This window comes from Acinonyx jubatus, chromosome D3 (genome assembly GCF_027475565.1).
Source record: "Acinonyx jubatus isolate Ajub_Pintada_27869175 chromosome D3, VMU_Ajub_asm_v1.0, whole genome shotgun sequence".
NCBI lineage: Eukaryota > Metazoa > Chordata > Mammalia > Carnivora > Felidae > Acinonyx > Acinonyx jubatus.
Window position 1 is genome coordinate 75,113,177 of NC_069392.1, and position 20,140 is coordinate 75,133,316.

At 43.1% G+C, this 20,140-nt stretch overlaps 1 protein-coding gene across 18 annotated transcripts in view; it reads left to right on the plus strand.

Annotated features, from left to right (window-relative positions):
- Window positions 1-20,140, plus strand: part of NEDD4L (NEDD4 like E3 ubiquitin protein ligase) — a 335,178-nt gene that overhangs the window by 291,801 nt on the left and 23,237 nt on the right. For 13 of the 18 annotated variants that reach the window (XM_053205754.1, XM_053205758.1, XM_053205759.1 and 10 more), the window contains 7 exons: window positions 1,429-1,506; window positions 3,034-3,088; window positions 3,198-3,251; window positions 7,851-7,909; window positions 15,177-15,242; window positions 16,931-17,160; window positions 18,685-18,806. In XM_053205754.1, the coding sequence (XP_053061729.1) occupies window positions 1,429-1,506; window positions 3,034-3,088; window positions 3,198-3,251; window positions 7,851-7,909; window positions 15,177-15,242; window positions 16,931-17,160; window positions 18,685-18,806 (664 nt within the window). The remainder of the gene's footprint in view (window positions 1-1,428; window positions 1,507-3,033; window positions 3,089-3,197; window positions 3,252-7,850; window positions 7,910-15,176; window positions 15,243-16,930; window positions 17,161-18,684; window positions 18,807-20,140) is intronic. The other 5 variants (XM_027069058.2, XM_027069060.2, XM_053205756.1 and 2 more) reach the window with 1 other exon arrangement.

Here is a 20,140-nt window from a genome sequence, read left to right on the forward strand (position 1 = left end):
GCAAAGGTTGGCTTTAGTTTTCGATTTGGGGTTTTTTTGTAGATTTTGCCAGTTAAAAAATCTATCTGTAACTTTGTTATAATCCAGATATTGATGGTTTATATTGTTGACTTGGGACATTTTTTTTAACAGCGTGCTTGAGGTATAATTCACATGTCATACAGTTCACCTGTTTAAAATACACAGTCAAGTGGTTTTTAGACCATGGAACAATCATGTGCGACCATTCCCATAATCCATTTTTAGAACATTTTCATACCCATTATCAGTCACAAAGTGAGTTTTATTATTTTCCAAGATTTATACCGATTATTTCATTTTCTTGTTGACTTAGGAAAATGCTGAGGCAAAAAACCTTTTAGTACTTTGACAGCAACAAAGGTTTTAATGTAATTGAAATTGGTTTTTGGGTGTTTTGTTTTGTTTTTAATCTCAGGCTTACTTGGTTGACAGTGTCCTATTCTGAGTCTTATCATTTGTTTTCTAATCTTTGGAGCTGAAAGTAGGAATTCTCAGCATTCCATCGCATTTTCGTTGAGTCTGTGTGAGAGGCAGCTCCCAGACTCTGGGTCGGAGCCTTCGGGCATGCTCTCATTGTCTTGCTCAGTTTCCTCATCTGAAGCAACAGAGATCCTGTGCCCAGCTCGTAGCAGGGTAGTTGCAAGATGATCCATCTGCCTGTTCTTTCTAAGTTAGAAAGCAGGACCCAAGATGTCAGGGTACATATATTTCTCTTTCGTGGGTTCTTTGTAGTATCTTATGAGCCATACCCCTTAAGAAAAATCTCTGGCAAACTTTTGAATATTAGGACGTAAATGGGAGTCTAATTTGCAGAGTTTGATCAGGACTCTCAGGAAAGTTCTCTAGTAGGGATATGAAACTTTTTGTGATGAGGCTATCTATGTTTGGGCAAAACATGACCATCAGCCCAGATTCAGATTCTCTGCTCTAGATCAAGGAGTTAGAAGGGCGGGCAGCAGGAAACCCAGGCACCGTTGGAAAGGCTGACTGCCCTCACACAGAGCTCAAGACCCGAGAGATTTTCAAACCACTGTCCCTATTCCTTCTGCAGAATAGAGCCTCACGTTCACTGGCGCCCTCCATTCTGGTTTCCATGGTAACATCGCTGCGGGGACTTTTCCTCTTCACCTGCTCGAGGTCTCAGGGAAAATGCTTAACCTTTTATTTAAATCTTCTCACCATCCTGCTTTCACCAAGGACAAGAAGAGTAAAATCTTTCTTGCGAGTTGGTCAGCCAGCCTCCCTACACCAAGAAAGGTCCTCCCCTCCCCCATGCAGCCAAGAGTGCAGATCTGTGCACACGCAGCCTGGTTGCCTTGGAACACACAGCTCCAGAAGGGGAGGAACCAGTGAGTGCACACACAGAACCACCCTTAACGTCTTCTGCCTTGTCCCTTTTTTTTGCAGGAAGATCCACGCCTGAAATTTCCAGTTCATATGCGGTCAAAGGCCTCTTTAAACCCCAATGACCTTGGCCCTCTTCCTGTGAGTACACTGGAGACGCGTGGACAAGTCCGAAAATGTGTATCCGTTCATCTGCTCGGTGTTGATGGGGAGCCCCTGTGGGCCTTCCCTTTGTCCAGGCTTTTGGGGTCCCGCTGGTCTGTGGTTTCTTAACAGGAATGGGTGCATGGCTGAATTCTGATAGTACATACAGTTTATACCCAGTACTTGTGAAAGAGGTTTCTGTATTATTAGCAGCTAGTAGAAAGTAGACTTGGTACCTAGGATGTAAGGGACATTCTCTACACGTGACAGTTTGAGCAGTGCGCATTTAGTCTGTAACTCAGCAACCCCTGAGTTCTGTCCTTATTGCGAATTTAGCCACTGGGATGGACACACTAAAAACAGTGGGAGAAAAAGGCCTAAGTAATCACAGACAGTTTCTGTAGGTCATTTAGCCTGCAGTCCCTGTTTTTCTTGTTTTGCTTCCTTGTTGAGGACTGTTTTATAAATTTAACTTCTTATCAGTTTATTCTCTTTGGGGGCCCAAGTTGGAGTTGAGCTATTTGGATTTTGAATGAAACTTGCGCCATACATCCTTTTCAGCCCTCCCCAAGTCCAAAAGCCTTACAAGGGCAGGAAGGTGGGCAGGGGCGGGCAAGGACTTGAGACGCTTTTAGAATGAGGGTGCTGGGAGTTCTTTGATGGTGATTTTCCAAACACAAGAACTTTTCTGTTGGCCTGGTGTGTGGTATGTTATGGCACAACTTGAATCTAGAAAAGTTAGGGTTCAGTCTTTATTCAGCAGGTTTTATACAAATATGCCTCACTGTCTCCGAATCTGTTTGGCTCCTGGGTTTAGATGGAAAGAACCCAGAGAGTGCTGGAGACAGATAAGACGTGAAAGGCAACGTGTTGTCCTGATCTGTTGGACTCCTGAGTTTCCAATAGCAAGTGGGCACAGTTGAGACAATGAGGGCACACCAGCCTTACCTTGGAAAAAATACCCAAATGCATTTAGTTCCTGAGTCCAAATAGAGCCCACACCAGAGAATCTCCGTATGAGGGCTTTCAGCCACCTGGTGACAGGACTAAAGCATCTCTCTGACATTTTTAAATTAACCTTCCTCCTCCCTTCAGTCCTCAGGAAATATTCATTTAATTAAATGAGCTTATTCAATCCTAAACTCGACTGTTGCATGGAATGCTGAAGTTTCCCTTTGAAGCTTTTGAAATATGAACCCGTTTCCTGTTCATCATGCAGTGAGTGAAGATTTCTAAGACTAGTGAACATGTGGTCAAGAGTTAACTTGAAATGTTTGTAGTTTATTTATAACCTAAAACTGCACCCTATAAGAGAAGAATAAAAAGTGTGTCCTAGAGTGTTTAAATTTAGCCATTGATTTTTGGAACTGTTAGCTAATGTTTGGATTCTCTCTTCTCTCCTCTCTCTCTCTCTCTCTCTCTCTCTCTCTCTCTCTCTCTCTCTCTGTCTCCCCCTCCCCCTCCCTATCCCTCCCTCCCTCCCTCCCTCCCTCTCCCCGGCACCTTCCCCACTCCTAATACCAGCCTGGTTGGGAAGAAAGAATTCACTTGGATGGCCGAACATTTTATATTGACCATAGTAAGTAGGCTCTTTTATAGACACATAGGCATTGCAGGTAAAGGGATGGGGGGGCAGGGAGTCATTCAAATATTATAGTGAAAGGTTTGTCATTTCACTCTTTGTCTAGGCAGCCAGGTGTTATGTGGAGAGAATGATCCCAGAGAATCAGTGCCCTCGTACGGTACTGTGCATTCATCTAAGTTTGCTTTAAACTAGCCCATCAGGCTTTCACCCGATTTGATCTTGTGGCCTATTAACTTTTTTTTTTATTAAAAAAATTGGGGTAGATAACCCCTTGATTTCTGCGCTTTTAATAAATACACTCTAGTAATAGAAAATAAGCTTTTAGAAGTCATGATTGAGTCAAAAATCTGTGTGAGCAGTGCTTGAAGCAGCATGTTAAGTTTCTTAAACACTGCTTTCAAAGGTCTTACGGCAAGAAGCCCATTCTGACTTATTTTCTATTCATGGCATGCTTCTTTGCACCCAACGCACTAATACATACACAGTTCGTATCTTGAAATTATAGCGTATTTGCTCCATCACCTATGAATAAATGCGTGGTTTCTCATTTCAACTAAAAGTTAAACTAATAAAGGTTTTGCTTTTAGGCAGTGGGTTTTTTGTTTTTGTTGTTGTTGTTGTTGTTTTGAAGTGACATGTTCTCCAGGGGAGCATATTTTTGCGTATCCCTTAAAACTTCTGAAAAATACGTATTTGAAAGAAGTTTTCAATTCTGTTTACAAATGTGTGCAATTGGTAGTATTTTGATCTTTATTTTCATTTGGTTCATGAACCGCAAGTCTACGCTGGGTTTCTCTAGCCTCACGTTCTCTTAACTAACCCAAACCACACTGATGAGCCACTGGTGGGAAATCTGGCCACAAGGACTCCTCGTGGATGGGGAGTGCCACTGTCTCCTAGGTCCTGTGCCTCTTCTGGGGGTTACTGAATGCGTGTCCTGTACACTTTCACTTTGAGGCACAGGAACTGAATAAACTAAGCAAGAAGCCCAGCGGCCCACAATTATACCAAAAGTGGAAGTCTTAAATGGATTAGGGGGCGGGCTGCCCTTTTAACCCTTTGGTAAAAATCAGGTATCTCAAGGGTACGTAGGCTTAGTTTTGTCTTTGACCAGTAAAAGGATCCAGGGTTTGCCTGCTTTCCAGAATTTTACATTGAGCCTAAATTGCTACCATAACTGCTTTAACCTTACTTTTTTCTCTAATATGCTCTTTATAATTCTACTCATCACATACATGATTTGTTAAAATAAGGAAGGGGCCAAACCTCTTTTTCCCACCAAGACCAGAAAATAATTTCTCTTTTAGTTTTTATGCATTTCAGTTTCAGTTTTCAAAGGTAGGTACGAATAATAACGATCTTTCTCTTCAAATAAGGCCTTAACCAGTAACACAGCCTCGGTCTGCTACGCACAGAACATTTCACACAAGCTTGTGGCCACGTTCTAGCTGGTGATCTGATGTTCAGGTCAATCTGAGAAGAATTTTATAAACGCTCTTCATGCAAGGGCCCCCAAACCAGAAAAATGTTACCACAGAGGGCCGTCCTAGTGGACGTTAGAAACAATAAAGATCACAGGCTGTTTTTCTAGTGGCGTGCATAGTCCTGCCATAGTATGTAGTAGATGCTTGATAAATGGTGACATGACGTTAATTCGTGGAGGGTCAGTGGTGAAGACATGGGGAAGTTGATGTCCTTGGTCAGCAGGTGGAGAGAACTTGCCTTAGAGAAGCCGCTGTGCCTCCAGCCCGAGGCTCGACCCTCTTCTGTTTGCCGGGAGGCAGGACAGGGTGATTTTGCTGCATGCCTCGGTGGTTCCTTACTCCTAATGGGTCCGCCGGTCCCTCCAGACGCACAGCTCCCTCGCCCCACATTCCTCTCGCCAGAACAGACAGCTTGCGGGAGGCTTCCCCGTGCTCCTGGGGATGGTGTAGGCCTGGCACAGAGCCTGGTTGATCTAAGCTACAAAAAGAGGTGCTCCTTGTGGTGCTTCACCTGGAGACGAAAGTTTGCCCTGCCTCGACCATACAGAAAAGTTCTCCAAACCAGATAATAAGAGCGGAAATTAGGTGAGCAGAAGCTATGTTTACGATCACCTCATTTGCTGTAGATGCAACATTTCTGCCATTTCTCCCTGGTTTGTCAAGGTTTGCTCAGTCACAGGCTATAAAGTAGGGTTCTCGAGGGTCCTGTGGTTCTTCTTAAAGACCAGGTGTGTCCAGCGGCTAAGTCCGTGGCCTCAGGTGTCTTGGATACAAAGCTGGAAGAGAAAATAAAATTCCAGTGAGGCTGTAGAATCCTGCTTTCATCTTTCCTGCCAACAGTCTTACCAAACCAGTTAATCATAGCCATAAATTAACTGTGGTTTTCCTTCTTCTCCTTCATTCTTGTCCCTGTATTTGAAATACAATGTTGGGGGACCAAAAGCGAGCTTAGATTCAAAAGTTTTAGAAAAAAATGAGCAAACGGCCACCGCACGTTCACATATTGCCAATGCTTAGCTGCAAAATCGTTCTTTATTATAACCACACAGAAACTTACGTGGTTCTGAAGGCTTAGGCTGTTTTAAGAGGGAATCTGTTTTCGCCATCAGCTTCGTTCAGTCATTTGAAAAATAACATACGAGGCTCCTGTCACATTCTAGGAAGTGTGTTGCATGGTGCAGAGGGGGCTGCAGAGATGAGTAACACCAGCCCCTGTCCTCGAGGGACTTCTATTCTAGTAGGGGGTCCCAGGAGGTATTTTCAAAAGTGATGCGTAGAGGAATGAACCAGTTTTGCAGATGCAGAAGCAAAGACCATACCTGCTCAGTACATGGCTGAGCACTAGGGCTCTGGGATGCCTGCAGGAGGGCCTTAGGGACAGATTATTTTTCAGATGGATCCCAGATGAGGAGTCAGATGTATTCAGGAAAGCCAGGTGGAGAGCGACCCCAGGAAGGGGAGAACATGCAAGCATATGAAGGTATTGCAGACTATGCCACGGTCAGAGAACGGTGCTTAGGGTACAAATGGCCAGCGTGCAGAGGAGGCTGGCGTGGCACATAGGTCAAAGGGTGCCCGCCAGGGACGGGAGCTTGGGTCCCTTCTGCAGGCAGGAAGGAGGTCCTGAGGCATTTTCTGAAAGGGGGCGTGACAATGGTCAAATCCTTTCTTTAGGAAGATCCATCTGGCAGAACCACAAAGGAGGTCTTGAACAGGGACGAGTGAGACCGAGGCCAGGGAAGCATAGAGAATAGTCCACGGGAGAGATGCGCCCTCCAGAAAGCAGCTTTTTCAGTGAGACGGGACGGTTTCGGGAGCATCGGAGGAGAATGGCAAGGGGGGATGGGCGTGGGGCCAGTGCTGGGTTTGAACAGTGGGCGCACTGATACTGGCATTCGGGAATACAGAGTCACAGGAAGGGTTTGGGGTGCTGGAAGATGACGGGTTCGGTTTTAGTAGAGTTGGATTTGAGGCCACTGGGAGAGGCAGTGGCTTGACGTTCCAGTCGGGATGGACCACGTGTAGGTGCTCATTGATTCACTTCCGCTTTGATGGCATCCAGGTGATGGGATTGTAGTTCAGGGAGCTGTTACGCAGCTGTGTTCTGTTTATTTGGTTTTCTTTTCTCCCATTCTCCATCACAATGGCAACTTTGACTTTCCAGAGTCTTCTGTTCAGGAGGTAAGGGACCCAGAATGCCTTTTGGTAGTTTCATTTTAAAACTTGACCTCTCCTTTTATTAAAATAATTATGTCAGACTTGGAAAATTTCCTGGTATGGTCATTAAAACTGAGCTTATTAGCTATTCTTCTCAGTCCTCTTACAGAGTATACAGGAAATAAACAGAATCCGTATTCTTAAATAATTTCCTTTTTTTTTTTTTTTTTTTTTTTAGCCAACTTAGATTCCCTAAAACTCCAGGGAGAACCCATTTTCTCCTAGTCTGCCCTCCCTGTATCTTTCACGCAAGTCCCTCCCCGCACCCCCCCCCACAGTAATCCCTAAAATCTTGAATCATGCACAGTCACAAAACCCAAGTGATTCAGAGCAGCTACTGCATATTATCACCTTACACCCCTGACGTGGTTGTATAGGCAGCATCGAACAGTCTTGCTGACATTGACTCACTTAGAAGAAGGAAATCTCTTCTTGCCAACTTGGCCAAAAGGGAGACCTTCCTCTGCAATCTTCCTCTGCTGTAGCTGATCTCATTTTTTGGCCCGCCGTAGTTGCCTTGATTTTTGCGTGCATATGGGTGACGCATGTCATGGATTATTCATGGGTTCATTGTCAGGTTCTTCACTGAAAATGGGTTTTTTTCAACACGACAAGCCAAGAAAAAAGTATTTGAAATGAGACGAATCCTGTGTGTGTTTTCACTTTTTAGGGACTAAGACCTCTTATGCCCTCTTTCAATTAAAGGAACATCAAGATCAAGTTATAAATCCTTGAGAGAACAGGGGTTTATAATTGAAATTTTGGCAGATTTCCTGCCAAAAACCGTGTGAATAAATGGTTTTGCTTTAGTTTTGCCTTTTTGATGGCGTGTTTTTAACTAAATAGTATGAGCGTTGGAGTGCTACGTACCATGGTTCTCTTCTAACCCTGAAACACTAAGGGATTTATTTGGGGGACCAGTATGAGAGATTGGACAGCTCTTGCAAAATCCAGAAATAATTCTTTTTAAAACATTTTTGATGTAGACTAGATTTGAACTAACATGCTGATTTTTGATTTTTGATTTTTGATTTATTTTTTTTTAACATTTTCAGATAGCAAAATTACTCAGTGGGAAGACCCAAGACTGCAGAATCCAGCTATTACTGGTCCGGTCAGTATCCTCAACCTTTAACTCTTCAGTGTAAAACTTGGGTTGCATCTAAGCACATATTTCTTTCTTTTTTTTTTTTTTAATGTTTGTTTATTTTTGAGAGAGAGAGAGAGAGAGTGTGTGTGTGTGTGAGAGAGAGAGAGAGAGAGCGAGCGCGGGGGAGGGGCAGAGAGAGAGGGAGACACAGAATCCGAAGCAGGCTCCAGGCTCTGAGCTGTCAGCACAGCTCAGAACGGGGCTCGAACTCACAAACCATGAGCCCTAAGTCAGACGCTTAGCCAACTGAGCCACCCAGGCGCCCCTAAGCACATATTCCTTGTATATTACTGCTTACCTGGTGCTCTGGGCTTGGTATGGTTGACTAGGTTAGCATCGCCCCCCTCTCTTCCTCACTGCAGTTCCCGGGCGGGGGGTACGTCTGCATTTGCCTCTTCGAAGAGCTTTCACTATAAAGGAAGAGAAACTGCTTTGCTAATGGTAACCAAAACTAAACATTGTTTCCTCCTTTGTAAAAAGGTGGATTAAAAGTATAACAATCAAAACGTCCTCTTTTCTATCTGAAGCCGAGCCCTCTATCTGTAGAGTTTTGTCCTTTCTTGGGGCCAAGGGGGGGGGGGGGGGCGGGGTAAATGTACACTAACAGATTGAAGCTGTATTCTGAATCTCTTCCAGCGCGGAACGTCTGTAAAAGTTTGGGTGAGGTTGTAGCCAACCTCTGGAGCTGGCAGGGTTAAGAACCTTTGTCTCTGCTGACCCACTGACTTTCTCACAGTGTCCGCATACACGCCGGGTGCGAGAGGAAGCTAGGTAGAGCACCCTTTTAAAATACTGCCGCACGCTGTGTTCATAAGGAAGAGTGAGAACCCCCCCTGTCCCTGAGCAGTAACAGTCACTTGCTATTGAACACCCGTGAGCAGACTGTCGAATGGGTCATGGTCTGCAGGGAACGTACCAGCATCTTTGGTCCATGTGGATATGAGTGCGGGGAGCTAATTTGGAATTACAGGAAATGTGTGGGGTCAGCAAAGCATTGCAAACTTGGGAATCTGTTAGAAACTGGAGGAGCAAAAGGAACTGAAGTCTGTTGAGTGCTGAGCTAAAAGGCCAGCAGGCGTGTTTAAGATACTGCTTTTGTGGCTTTAATCTGATTCAGTTCACGTTATGTTTTGAATTACAAAGGTAAGTCCGTTTGAAATCCTAGAAGGTAGTATCATGCAAACCCACCTTAATACCTGACATCCCCTTAATTTGTTGATTTCTTTATCGGCTTTGTTCAGCTGCTTTGCTGCCGTGTGACGCAAAGTGCCCAATCATACCTGAGTTAAAACAGCTGCTTTTTATGTACCTTCAACACCTGCCTTACCATGGCTTCCTTTTGATATTTTCACATTCACAATAAGGTGTGTTAGAGTCCTAATTTCTCTTCTACGTCATGAGAAACAAGGTATTCAAGAATCAATACTGTTTTCGAGCAACAGAGGACTTTCGACATAATTCTGAAACCTTTTGAGATATTTCTGTCGTTTTACTGATCATCTGCCTTCACTCAAACGCTGTCAGTTCTTACCGATTTCTACTGAAAATTGCATAGCATCATAAGTCCAAGTAAATTTGACCCAAAGAGAGATCTTTTTTTTTTTTAATTAACAAAAGAGCCTTGTTTATGCTTTCATTAGTAGTAGAGATACTTCTTTCAGTAAGAGCATGTGTATTTAGGTAATTATCGACTTAGTGTAGACGCCTGGCTTTAGTTGTCATCAGTTCTGAATATTTGGTAATTTCCATGATTTCTTTCTCTCCTTGACTTTACAAGCTATTTAGAATATGTTGTTAGTTTCCAGGAGTATGGAAGGGTTTTTGCCTGTCCATTTCTTACTAATTTTCTAATTTTATTGCATTGTGGCCAGAGAATACTGTCTATGAAATATTGATTACCAGATATTTGAAACTTCCTTGTCAGCTTGGCCTTTTTTTAGTTAATGTTCTTTCTGTGTTTGAAAAGAATGTGTATTCTGTCTTTGTTGGGTACAAAGTTCTTTATATGTCCATTAGATCGAGCGTATTATCCGTTTCCGTCACTGCTTTTTATCGGGGCTGTTCTGTCTAACCAAGACAGGACTGTCACAATCTCCCACAGTGAGCATGGCTTTGTCCGTCAAGGACATTCACTTTCTCTTCGTTAGTATTTGCCTGGTATGTCTTTTTCCCCCCTTTAGCTATGTTTTCTCTCTCTCTCTTTTTTTTTTAAACCTTCTATTACATTGATAAAGTATCCTTTATTTTCTTTCGCTTTCTATACTTGCTTGGAAGTTGTATTTTCTGTTCCTTAGTGCTTGCATTAAAATTTGTAACCAACACCCTTAATGTCAAAATTAATCACTCTCTCTTCCTGAGTAGGATGAGATTTAGGGAACTCTGGTGCCGCTCTTCCCACTCACTTTGCATTGTTCAGTGACGTTTGAAAACTTTAGAAATAGTCATTAACATTTTACCTTTTTTCAACAGCTAGTGCTTGTTTCTTTCACTTACATGTAAGCGAATTTCTTTGTCCAGGTTTTCTTCCGAATGAAGTGTAGTTCCTATTCTCAGAGTCTTGTCTACAGATCAGCAGCATCAGAATTATGTGGAAACTTGTTAGAAATGCAAATTTAGGAGTCCCAACTCAGGCTACTGAAAATCAGCAACTTTGGCGGGGGAGGTGGGGGGGGGGGGGGCGGCAGCAAAATCTACGTTTGAACAAACCTTTCCAGGGATTGTGATGCCCGCTCAAGTTTGAGAGCCTCTTCCCCAGGCAGCAGTGTCTCGAGAGCGGGAAACTCTCAGTCTGAGGGAGAGGGCTTATCTGCCCTCTCTGTTAAATGGTAGGTCAGCCATAGTAGAAGCCTTTGGTTAACAATTCCTTTCCTAATACATTGGAGATATTCTTTCTTGTCCCTCTGGCCCCCGTAACTGTTGAGAAACTTGTTATCAGTCTGATTCTTGGTTTTGGGTGGGTAAGTCTTCCTTTTCTCTGGCAATTTTGAATTTCCTCTGTGACTTTTGGTGTTGTATAATTTTACTGTCATGAACTTCAGTGTGGATTTCTTTATTCTGCTTTGGACTCACCGTAATCCTTTAATATGGGGCCCGTGTCTTTCCTCCATCCTGGAAAATTCTCAGCAGTTGTTTCTTCACATACCACATCTTTGCCGTTCTTCCTGGTTATCTGTACCAGTAACTCCTCCTGGGTATGTGATTCCCTTTTATGTTCTGTCTTCACCTCTTAGCTCTTTGTGTTTTGTCTCTCTCTTGTGGCTGTACTGTGGGCTTGGCTCTTCCAGTTCATTCTTTTTTAAGCTTTTCATAATCAGCCCTTTCCCAGTTCATTGTGTCTGTGATTTCAGTAATTGTGTTTAATTACTCATTGTTCTATTGGGTGTTTTTAAATTTGCTCGGTCTTTTCAGTTATTGTTATTCTATCATGCTCTTTTAATTTTTTTTATTTTTTTATTCATACTCAGCCGTCTGATCATTCTTCAGATGCATATTCCATATCCTCTTTCAGATGATTCTGTTATCTCTGGCCATAGGGGCACTAAATCCCCCACATGTTACGTCTGTAGACTTTCCTCAGTAGTAGTTCAGTGCAGTTTATAACCAATTCAGTGTATGATTTGTGTGTGTGCGCTCATCTCCCCCCCCCCCCCCCCATGAGGCATTTATAAGTCCTGACCTGTATTTACTGTTAACTTCTTAGCTTGGGATCATGCAGGCCCAGTTAATGTAACTGTGGACTTCATACCCGCTTTGGTGTAGGCATAGAGTATGAATTCATTACAGGTCTGTTTCTTTTTGTTTTTCTCTCGTTTGTGGTCCTGGACAGAAGGTAAGCTTCCTTACAACTTTCCTGGGCTGGTGGGTAGCGCTTTCTTGTCCCCATGTCAGATGTAGATTTTTAAACAGGGAACTCTGTTCTTACTCCCTAGGTCATACAGACTGTAGGCCAACTTCTGTGTCCCAGCATAAGGATTAAAGCCCCAGCCCAAGCACCAAGTCACGTCCAATGCCCACTTCTTTAATTTTAAGTCTTCCTGCTTATCTGGAACCTAGAGTTTCTCTTTTTCCCAAGTTTTAAAAACACCCAGATTAGGGGCGTGGGGGGCAGGGTGGGGTCCCTGTCTGTGGCAGCTCAACATAGCATTACTCTAAGTCAGTATGCTCTCTGTGTTACAAGCATCACCAGTGAAAGCGTTGACCAAGTGCTGTCCACGCTCGCTGCTCTTATGAATACCATCTCATGTTTGTGTAACGCTTTGTACTTCCCCGAGAACTTCATAATCAGCTGCCTTGAAACTCATAGCAATCCCCTCAGGAAAGTAGGGAAGATGTTATTATTCCCCATCTGCCAGAAGCTCATAAGGCTAACTGTGTTGCCATTCGTTCCAGAAAATATCAGAAGTAGGACCAGAGCTCCCAAGTGTAACCGGCCTCACCAGTCTCCATGTCAGACACGAGTTCTTTTCTTTAAGGAGCTGCAGCATCAGCTGGACTAGAATGACAGGAAAAAATTTAGCACCGACTTGACACAATAAACAAGTCAGGTTTCCATTTTTGTTCGGAAAAGACAGCGTATTTTAATACAGAGCCAAGGGCTTTAATCAACAGGCATGTTAAGTTTTGAGATAAGCTTATTTTATAAGTGAAACTGTATGTAAGAAAAGAAGATGCCAGATTTTCAAGAGCGAATAAAGAATTCAGCCTGTCCAGTACACGAAGTGCACTGCACCTCTCATTCTCTTCAAAGGCTGCACACTGTATGGATGTCTTTGTCCTGGGACATTGCTGAAATCTGTTCAGGAGGAGAGTATAGAAGCCTATGCATTTCACTTCTTATTCATAAGAACAATCTCTAGAGAGAGCAGATAAGTCTCAGAGGAGGGTAATGATTTTTCAGCTTTTATGCATCATTCCCCAGGAGAAGAAGGAGCAGAAATATCTCAGCATCTTATTTCCGCCCACATACAGTCAGCACCCCCCAGGTTACAAGTCAGATAAGAGAGCGGGGAGCACAGGCTGGGGGCGACGTTTTAAAACACGCTCCCCCCTGTCACTTAAGACTCTTGAACTCACATTTTAAGCCTTTCTGTAACATTTCCAGGAGGGAAGCAAAACCCGAAAACAATTGCCGGGAATCACGGATTTTTGGAAACGGAAGAGCCTTCGAATTCATCTAGTCTGTTCTTCTGCTTAACTGGGAAGAAATTCTGTAGTCGGGAAATTACATCACAGGGCTAGCGGGAGCTAGAGTCTGCCTTACAAGTCAGGTCTGCCAAAGCCAGCATGACATAATGAAAGGACATAACTTCTCAGCTTAATGTCCCTCTGTCACAGTTAACCACAGCTAAGAACATCAGCCAGACACTTTTCTTCACAGTCCACTCACTGCTCACAGTCATGGTTCATTCCCTCCTGCCACTCTGGGTTCTTCCCAGATATCCCTTCCTCAGAGCTTCCTTCCCTGACCATCCCTACAAAATAGCCTACCAGGAACTCTCTCTCAGTGATGCTCAGTCTCATAGCATTTACCACTATGCACTCATTTCTTTCTTACTGCCTGTTACTCACAGTAGCTTGAAAGCTCCAGGAGGGAACAGGGGAAGAAATCTTTGGTTGGTGTGCCATTATTTCCTTAGCACCTAAGGATGCCTGGCATAGAGCAGGCGCTCAAGAGATACCTGCTGAATGAATCAGCAAAGGAACCACCAAAGAATGAATAAGCTATATAGAAAATCTTAGTCTGTGATGGGATAGAGTGTTGGTAGAGCAAAAAATATGATAACCTCTTCACTGGCTTATCTCAGAACATTGTTATCCTTTCCTCATATTGGTGGCTGTCCAGATATTGACAAAATTTTTACCTTTTCTAGAATCAGAATTCACACATGATTTCATCAGATTAAACACAGCCCAAAATAAATAGGATATGTGGTCCTATTGTTCAATAGGAAACCTAGTGTTCAATGGAAAATCAAATGAGGAATAGCTTAAAAGTAAGACCACAGGTCCCGTAAATTGTCTTTAGAATGTTCTTGGGATATATAAATGCATTGTCTTTATCGCTGTTGGATTACAAAGCAGAACACGGACATGATTATTGTTTTCTATAAGAGTGGTTATTTTTGTGTTGGCTTATTGTTTGTGTGATTGTGTCTTAAAATAGTACGAAGGAGGGAAGCTTTTGTTCCTCACTTCTCTTTGTGAAAGTGTAAGGTATAAGGCTTGGAGTCTGGAGATACTCTACTATGGATCAGTGTATTTTATTAACTTAGCCCAAAATGATAACAGCAGAACTATTCTTGCCCAAGTTCATACTATTTGCTAAAAAAGCAGCAAGGATTTCTGAATACGAGGCTGTCATAGTCATGCCCACGTGTCTGCAAAAGCCAGTCTTTTCTCCTTCATGGAAAAATTATAAACCTTTTCAATAGCCAGAAGTCAGGGCTCTGGCTCTCACATATCGTAAGCTACTTTACAACATAGCACGTAAAGAGTATCTAAATGACTACATTAAAAGGTTTTTACTTCGCCAGAAGAGATTTCCAGAACTTTTGAGTAACAATAGCTAAGTCAGTTATCGAGCACAATGCCTTTGGTACCATCACTTGGCTTCAGAGATGAGCCGTTCAGATTTAAAGAAATCCCTGCCCAAGACTACGAACTAGTAAGAGGCAAACCTTCTGACTCCCAAATCGAGGACTTTTCCATAATGCTGTCTACGTGATTTTATATTCTTTGTTAACAGTATAAGTTCACTGGCCTTTCTTCTCCTTTTATTTCCTCCCCATGGTTTTTAAAAGCATGATTAGTCTTTACAAAATGACCTCTATACAGTCATTTGGGGTTTTGTGTTAAAGAATCATAGTCCATAACTGTTATCGAAACGTACAGCAAAAAAACGAAAACAAAGATTATTACACCCTGACTCCCATTTAGACAAAAGTCACGTGGACAGTGTATTTGGTTTATGTGGGCATATCCCTAAATGATTTCTTGAATATCAATACAGTTGTTTTCAGGGGTGAAAGCCCCCCACTCAATGCTGATTAGCCTCAGTCATTTCTAGAATTTTCCCATGTGCTATGTAGACATTATATAAACTTCAGTGATAATCTCGAGAGCGAGAGTTTTAAGGTTTATGATTCATAAAATTCTCTGAATGTTGGCTCAGTATACATAAAATTTCAAATGTATTATTTACATTATCTGTATTTATAAATTTATCTTCCAGGCTGTTCCTTACTCCAGAGAATTTAAGCAGAAATATGACTACTTTAGGAAGAAATTAAAGAAACCTGTGAGTAACAACATGTCTTCCAAAAATGCTGTTTTAGTCATTTGTAAGTTACCAAAGTTACTTCAGTGAGAACGACTTGTGTGTTACCTTTATGTGTTTACTAAAAATATCACCTTCCTTTCTCCATTGCACTTTGATCCACCTGGATCTTCAATCTGAATTTTCTTTTTAAGAGAAATGGTAAGTGAAGACTAACTTAGTATTACATATCAAATCACCTGAATGGTCATTTCTTATGTAATACGTGAAAAGATAGAGATGATTTTCATGGGATATAAAATAATTCAGAACCTAATCGAAAAAACCCGGAGAAGCCTGTGTATTTGCCTATGGTCATTGGGATAAAACCTAGACCCTACTTAGAAAAATGTTCTCATCCTTCCCTTCAAATTCAAAACTATGGTTTTAATTATAACACAAATAGAATTTACCATACTAAATTGTGATGTTTGGCATGTTAAGACCAAGTGTAATTTTCAGACTAAAACTCTCTCTGGGAAGCCCTGTAAGATTTTTACAAAACTAGGAAACCCGACGAGGTTTGTACAGGTGGTTTTAAATTACAAAATTATATTTTCTACTGACACACCTTCCCCAGTTCTTCAACATTTTGTCTTCTGTTTTACTCTCTGACTTCACCTCTCTGGTACAGGTTTTCCCTGTTGTCTCCTCAATTTGTGTGTTCATGGGTCCTGCCCTGGCCTTCATTTCCTGGCTTCCCTCGGGAAGAAGGGGGTATTGGCCACAACTCCTATCACCGCAGTGTTCCTGGGCCCCCAGCTATGGCCAAGGCACTGGGGATGCAAAGAGGCAGGAGACACGGTCTCCACCGCGGGGAGCTCCCACTTGGGGGTTCTGTCCTCCCAGCGTTCTGACTCAAGTAGCTCATGGATACTAGCCTTTGAAATGACTCCGATATGCACACATAAAATTACATAGTGTTTCTGGGTGAGGAACCTACATTTCCCCTGATAGTAGTGGAACTTTGCGGATGTTAGCCTGTCTCACTCGGGCACGCCCACCGTGGTATCTCCTGCGCGCCCCCCTTCCCCGCTGCAAATCCCCTGTCGTAGCAAGGCCAGCCCTGGCCCTCGTTTTGCCAGGCAGCAGTAACTCACAACTTGAGTCCAGCGCTTTTTCATTTTCGTATTTATGAACTGTGACCTTTGGGATGCTTCCCCAGAACGTGGCATGATAATCAAGGTCCCACTTCTCGTGGCAACAGAAATTAGCCTTGTAGGCATCCTGGATCACACCTACCAGCTGGAAGCCCTACCAGGGTTGAGCATGCTCTCAACTCGGCCAGGTGGGGATTGTTCTACGGGCTTTGATTACCCGGACTAACCTCTCTTTTTTTTGACAGAAGCAATATCGAGAGTTGACCGTATTTCAGTTGCTAGTGGGTGGAGGAGTGCCCCACAGTTGTTCATAAAGGGGGGAGGGGATGATTGTCCTCTACTCAGCGTGGTCTCTTGTGCCTCCTGTGTGGCTGGCTCCAGTCTGACGGCTGGCTTGCTGTCCAGGTGAAGACAGTCCACAAAGGGGAGGCTCGTCATTGGAACTCTTTGTCACAGCTTGTTTATTTGAAGGCTGTTGTCATTTCTACTCTTTGTTGTTGTTTTTTCTTTTAGAAAGTAAGGTGTATATTTACCGTATCATTACCTGCTTGCTCTCTTCTTTTCGTGTAGGCTGATATTCCGAATAGGTTTGAAATGAAACTTCACAGAAATAACATCTTTGAAGAGTCCTATCGGAGAATCATGTCCGTGAAAAGACCCGATGTCCTGAAAGCGAGACTGTGGATCGAATTTGAATCGGAGAAAGGTCTTGACTATGGGGGTGTGGCCAGAGAGTGGTTCTTCCTACTGTCCAAAGAGATGTTCAACCCCTACTATGGGCTTTTTGAGTACTCTGCGACGTAAGTATGCCGCGTGCACTCAGGATGTGTCCCCCCCACCACCACCACTGAAACAGTTTTATTCGCGGTGAATTGAAACTTAATGGAAGAATATGTGGCTCAGTCATTCCAGATGAATTAACACCCGTCGATTCCAGTCCCTACCCCCGCCCCCTGTAAGTCTAGAACAGGTCCTGACTCTACGTGGCGAAACAATGTACTCTGTGAACACCTAAAAATGAGTTTTCTCTTGTCATTTGGATTCATGTCATTGAAATTGAAAATGTGCTGGGTACTTACGGTGAAGAGCAAGAGGCAGTTTTCATTTGTAACGTTATGCTGATTCAGGAGAATCTGTCATTGTCAGTTTTCAGAAACTCATCATCATGTTACGAACAAGAACGGTTTCTGAAGCTACAGTACTCAGAGGCAAACGATGCGAACCTTGAGGACCCGTTCTTCGGGATCCAAAGGACCATGTCCTGGCCCAATAAGGGGAGAAACAGATTCTCCCTTGCAGTAGGATTTCATCCTTGTCAAACATAGAAACTGAGGCAGATGTAGTTGCTTTTTCAGGTATCAAAAACACCAATGACTTACAAGGCCAGCCATTCCTTTTCAGGCTGTGGAGTCTCCAAAGGCTGAGGCGAGATGCGAGACCCCAGTACAGTAGTTGTTGACTTTGCTGAAAGGCAGCCTGTGCTCTGAGGGACTTGAGTTCTCCCACGCCGTCTACCTGGTGCTCTACTCTTGGGAGCTCTTTTGGAAGGGAGCTTCGGTGACCTCGGTTTCTGTAGCCAGGAATCTCCCATTTTGTTTCTTGTTGTTCCAAGTCCCATGAGAAAGCCCCTACGTGACATTGATGAAACCATTGAAGTGGAGGGCGGGGTGGGGAGGCGAGACCCTTACCTCTCACCCACATTCCCACAGAGACCCGCAGGGAAATCTGTGGAGCCCAGTTTGAAAACCACTGATCCTCCAGATTTTGAGACCAAAGAAGGTTGATTAGATACACGTGAGCATTTTGAGGTTTGCGTTGTTGAGAGAGCCAAATACTGCTACCAGTGCCCTTGGGGCCTTTCAGGGCACAGTGGCGGTCAGACCAAGAGTTGGTACCATTGGAAAATTTTTAATCTCCAAACCAAAGCCTCTCAAACGGATTAATCCTCTCCCTCACAGAGACAAGCCACCGAACTCATGTCATTGGCAACCCACGTGCGGCCCCTCTGTTATATGGTGTTTCTCATCCTCCCAAGATATTTGGCTGACCCATATGAAGTTGACATTTTTGTACAGCAAAAATGGCCAAATATCAACAGTTTCTAATGGTGTAAGTTAGGGCACGTGCCCCTCCTCTTGTAGACCTTCATCGGTCACAAAGGGGCTAACTAAACACGTTCTAGCTTATGCCTTTTCCCGTTGGGTAGAGAACGTTTGCAAGTGTCTTGGGGACGTGTGATGACGGATGGCAGAGGAGAATTCAGATTCTTGGATTTCCTCTTTTAAAAGTATGATGGCACTTTTCCTCTCTCTCCCTCCCCAAAGGGACAACTACACGCTTCAGATCAATCCCAATTCAGGCCTCTGTAATGAAGACCATTTGTCTTACTTCACTTTTATCGGAAGAGTTGCTGGTCTGGCAGTGTTTCACGGGAAACTTTTAGATGGTAAGTTACTGAAACGTCACGAAGTGACCAAAACAGGATAGGGCTGTTTGCGGCCCCTTATTTAGGCGTTGGATCTTTCACATCACGATCTTAAGCACATGTTTCACTGACTCTCCGTAGTTCAAAAAGTTGTTTTTATGGTTTGCCCATAAAAGACATGCTTTTCCCAGGTGTCAGGCTAATTTGAGCACTGAAGACATAGTATCTATACAGTTAAAACAAAAATTTTTTAAACTTACAGTGTGAAGCCCAAAACATTCTGTATTTGGACATTTTCTCTCTTCCAGAACAACTGTTTTGTGGTTTTTTTGTTTTTTGTTTTTAGCAAGAGGTAGATTTGGTGACAGATGGAAAAGCTAATTGAACAGTTAATTAAAATGATCCAATCCATCCAGCATCCTGCTATTGTTCCATTTGTCCCCAAATTATTATTTTTGAATGTGAAGGGATTGTAAATAATTTCAAAGCAATGCCATAACTCGGCGAAGACCTTGACCCTGGGATCACTACTGAAACAGATGGTACAGAATAATCTCATTATTATTTAGAGCATGTAAGTCATGGAAGAAACTCAACGTACCGTCAAAATTAGAAGTCCGGCTCCCTCCCTGGCTGGGTCTGTAGGCTTACAGTAGAGGCTTCTTTCGCATTTGGTCACCTCAAAAGTGCCCGTAAGGGGGCATTACAGAAATCTTCGGTGAAGAAAGAGAGTCAGAAATATTTCTGAGCAATTTGGGTGTGAAACAGTTGAGGACAGAAGGCAGAGAGTAAGATTTGAGGTGGTTGTAATTGTGGTAGAAAAGGAGATTCTCTACCGAAGAATTGTGTTAATTATGTTTATGGAACCTTAGACGTTCCGGTAAATAATTGATGTCCCCTCAGAACTTTTTCCTTTAATATATTTTTGCTGGTAATTGCTAGATGATTTTGATCCTCTCGCTTCAGATTTTATTTTTGGTTGGGAAAAGAGAGATTTTTTTTTTTTCTGATTGGAAGGAAACTGCAGTCATTATTTATGTACATGTAAAACATATGAACATATATATGGTATGCATAAATATATTTTCATTTGCAACCTTGGAGCCATGCTATAGATTATTTCCCCCTTCTGAGAGGTCAGTTGAGTTACCTTCTGCCAAGTGAGAAGACATGCTTGGTTGCTTCGGAGAAATATACAGAGTGGAAGATACCAGCCTGACCTCAGTGAACTTCTACTCTGTGTGTGTTTTGGGGGTGGGGGGACCAGGAAGAGTCAAGGCACTAGCAGACAGAACGGGGAGCAGTCCAAGGAGAAGGTGGCCTGGCCTGGAGGGTCAGGGAGTGTTTACCAGGCT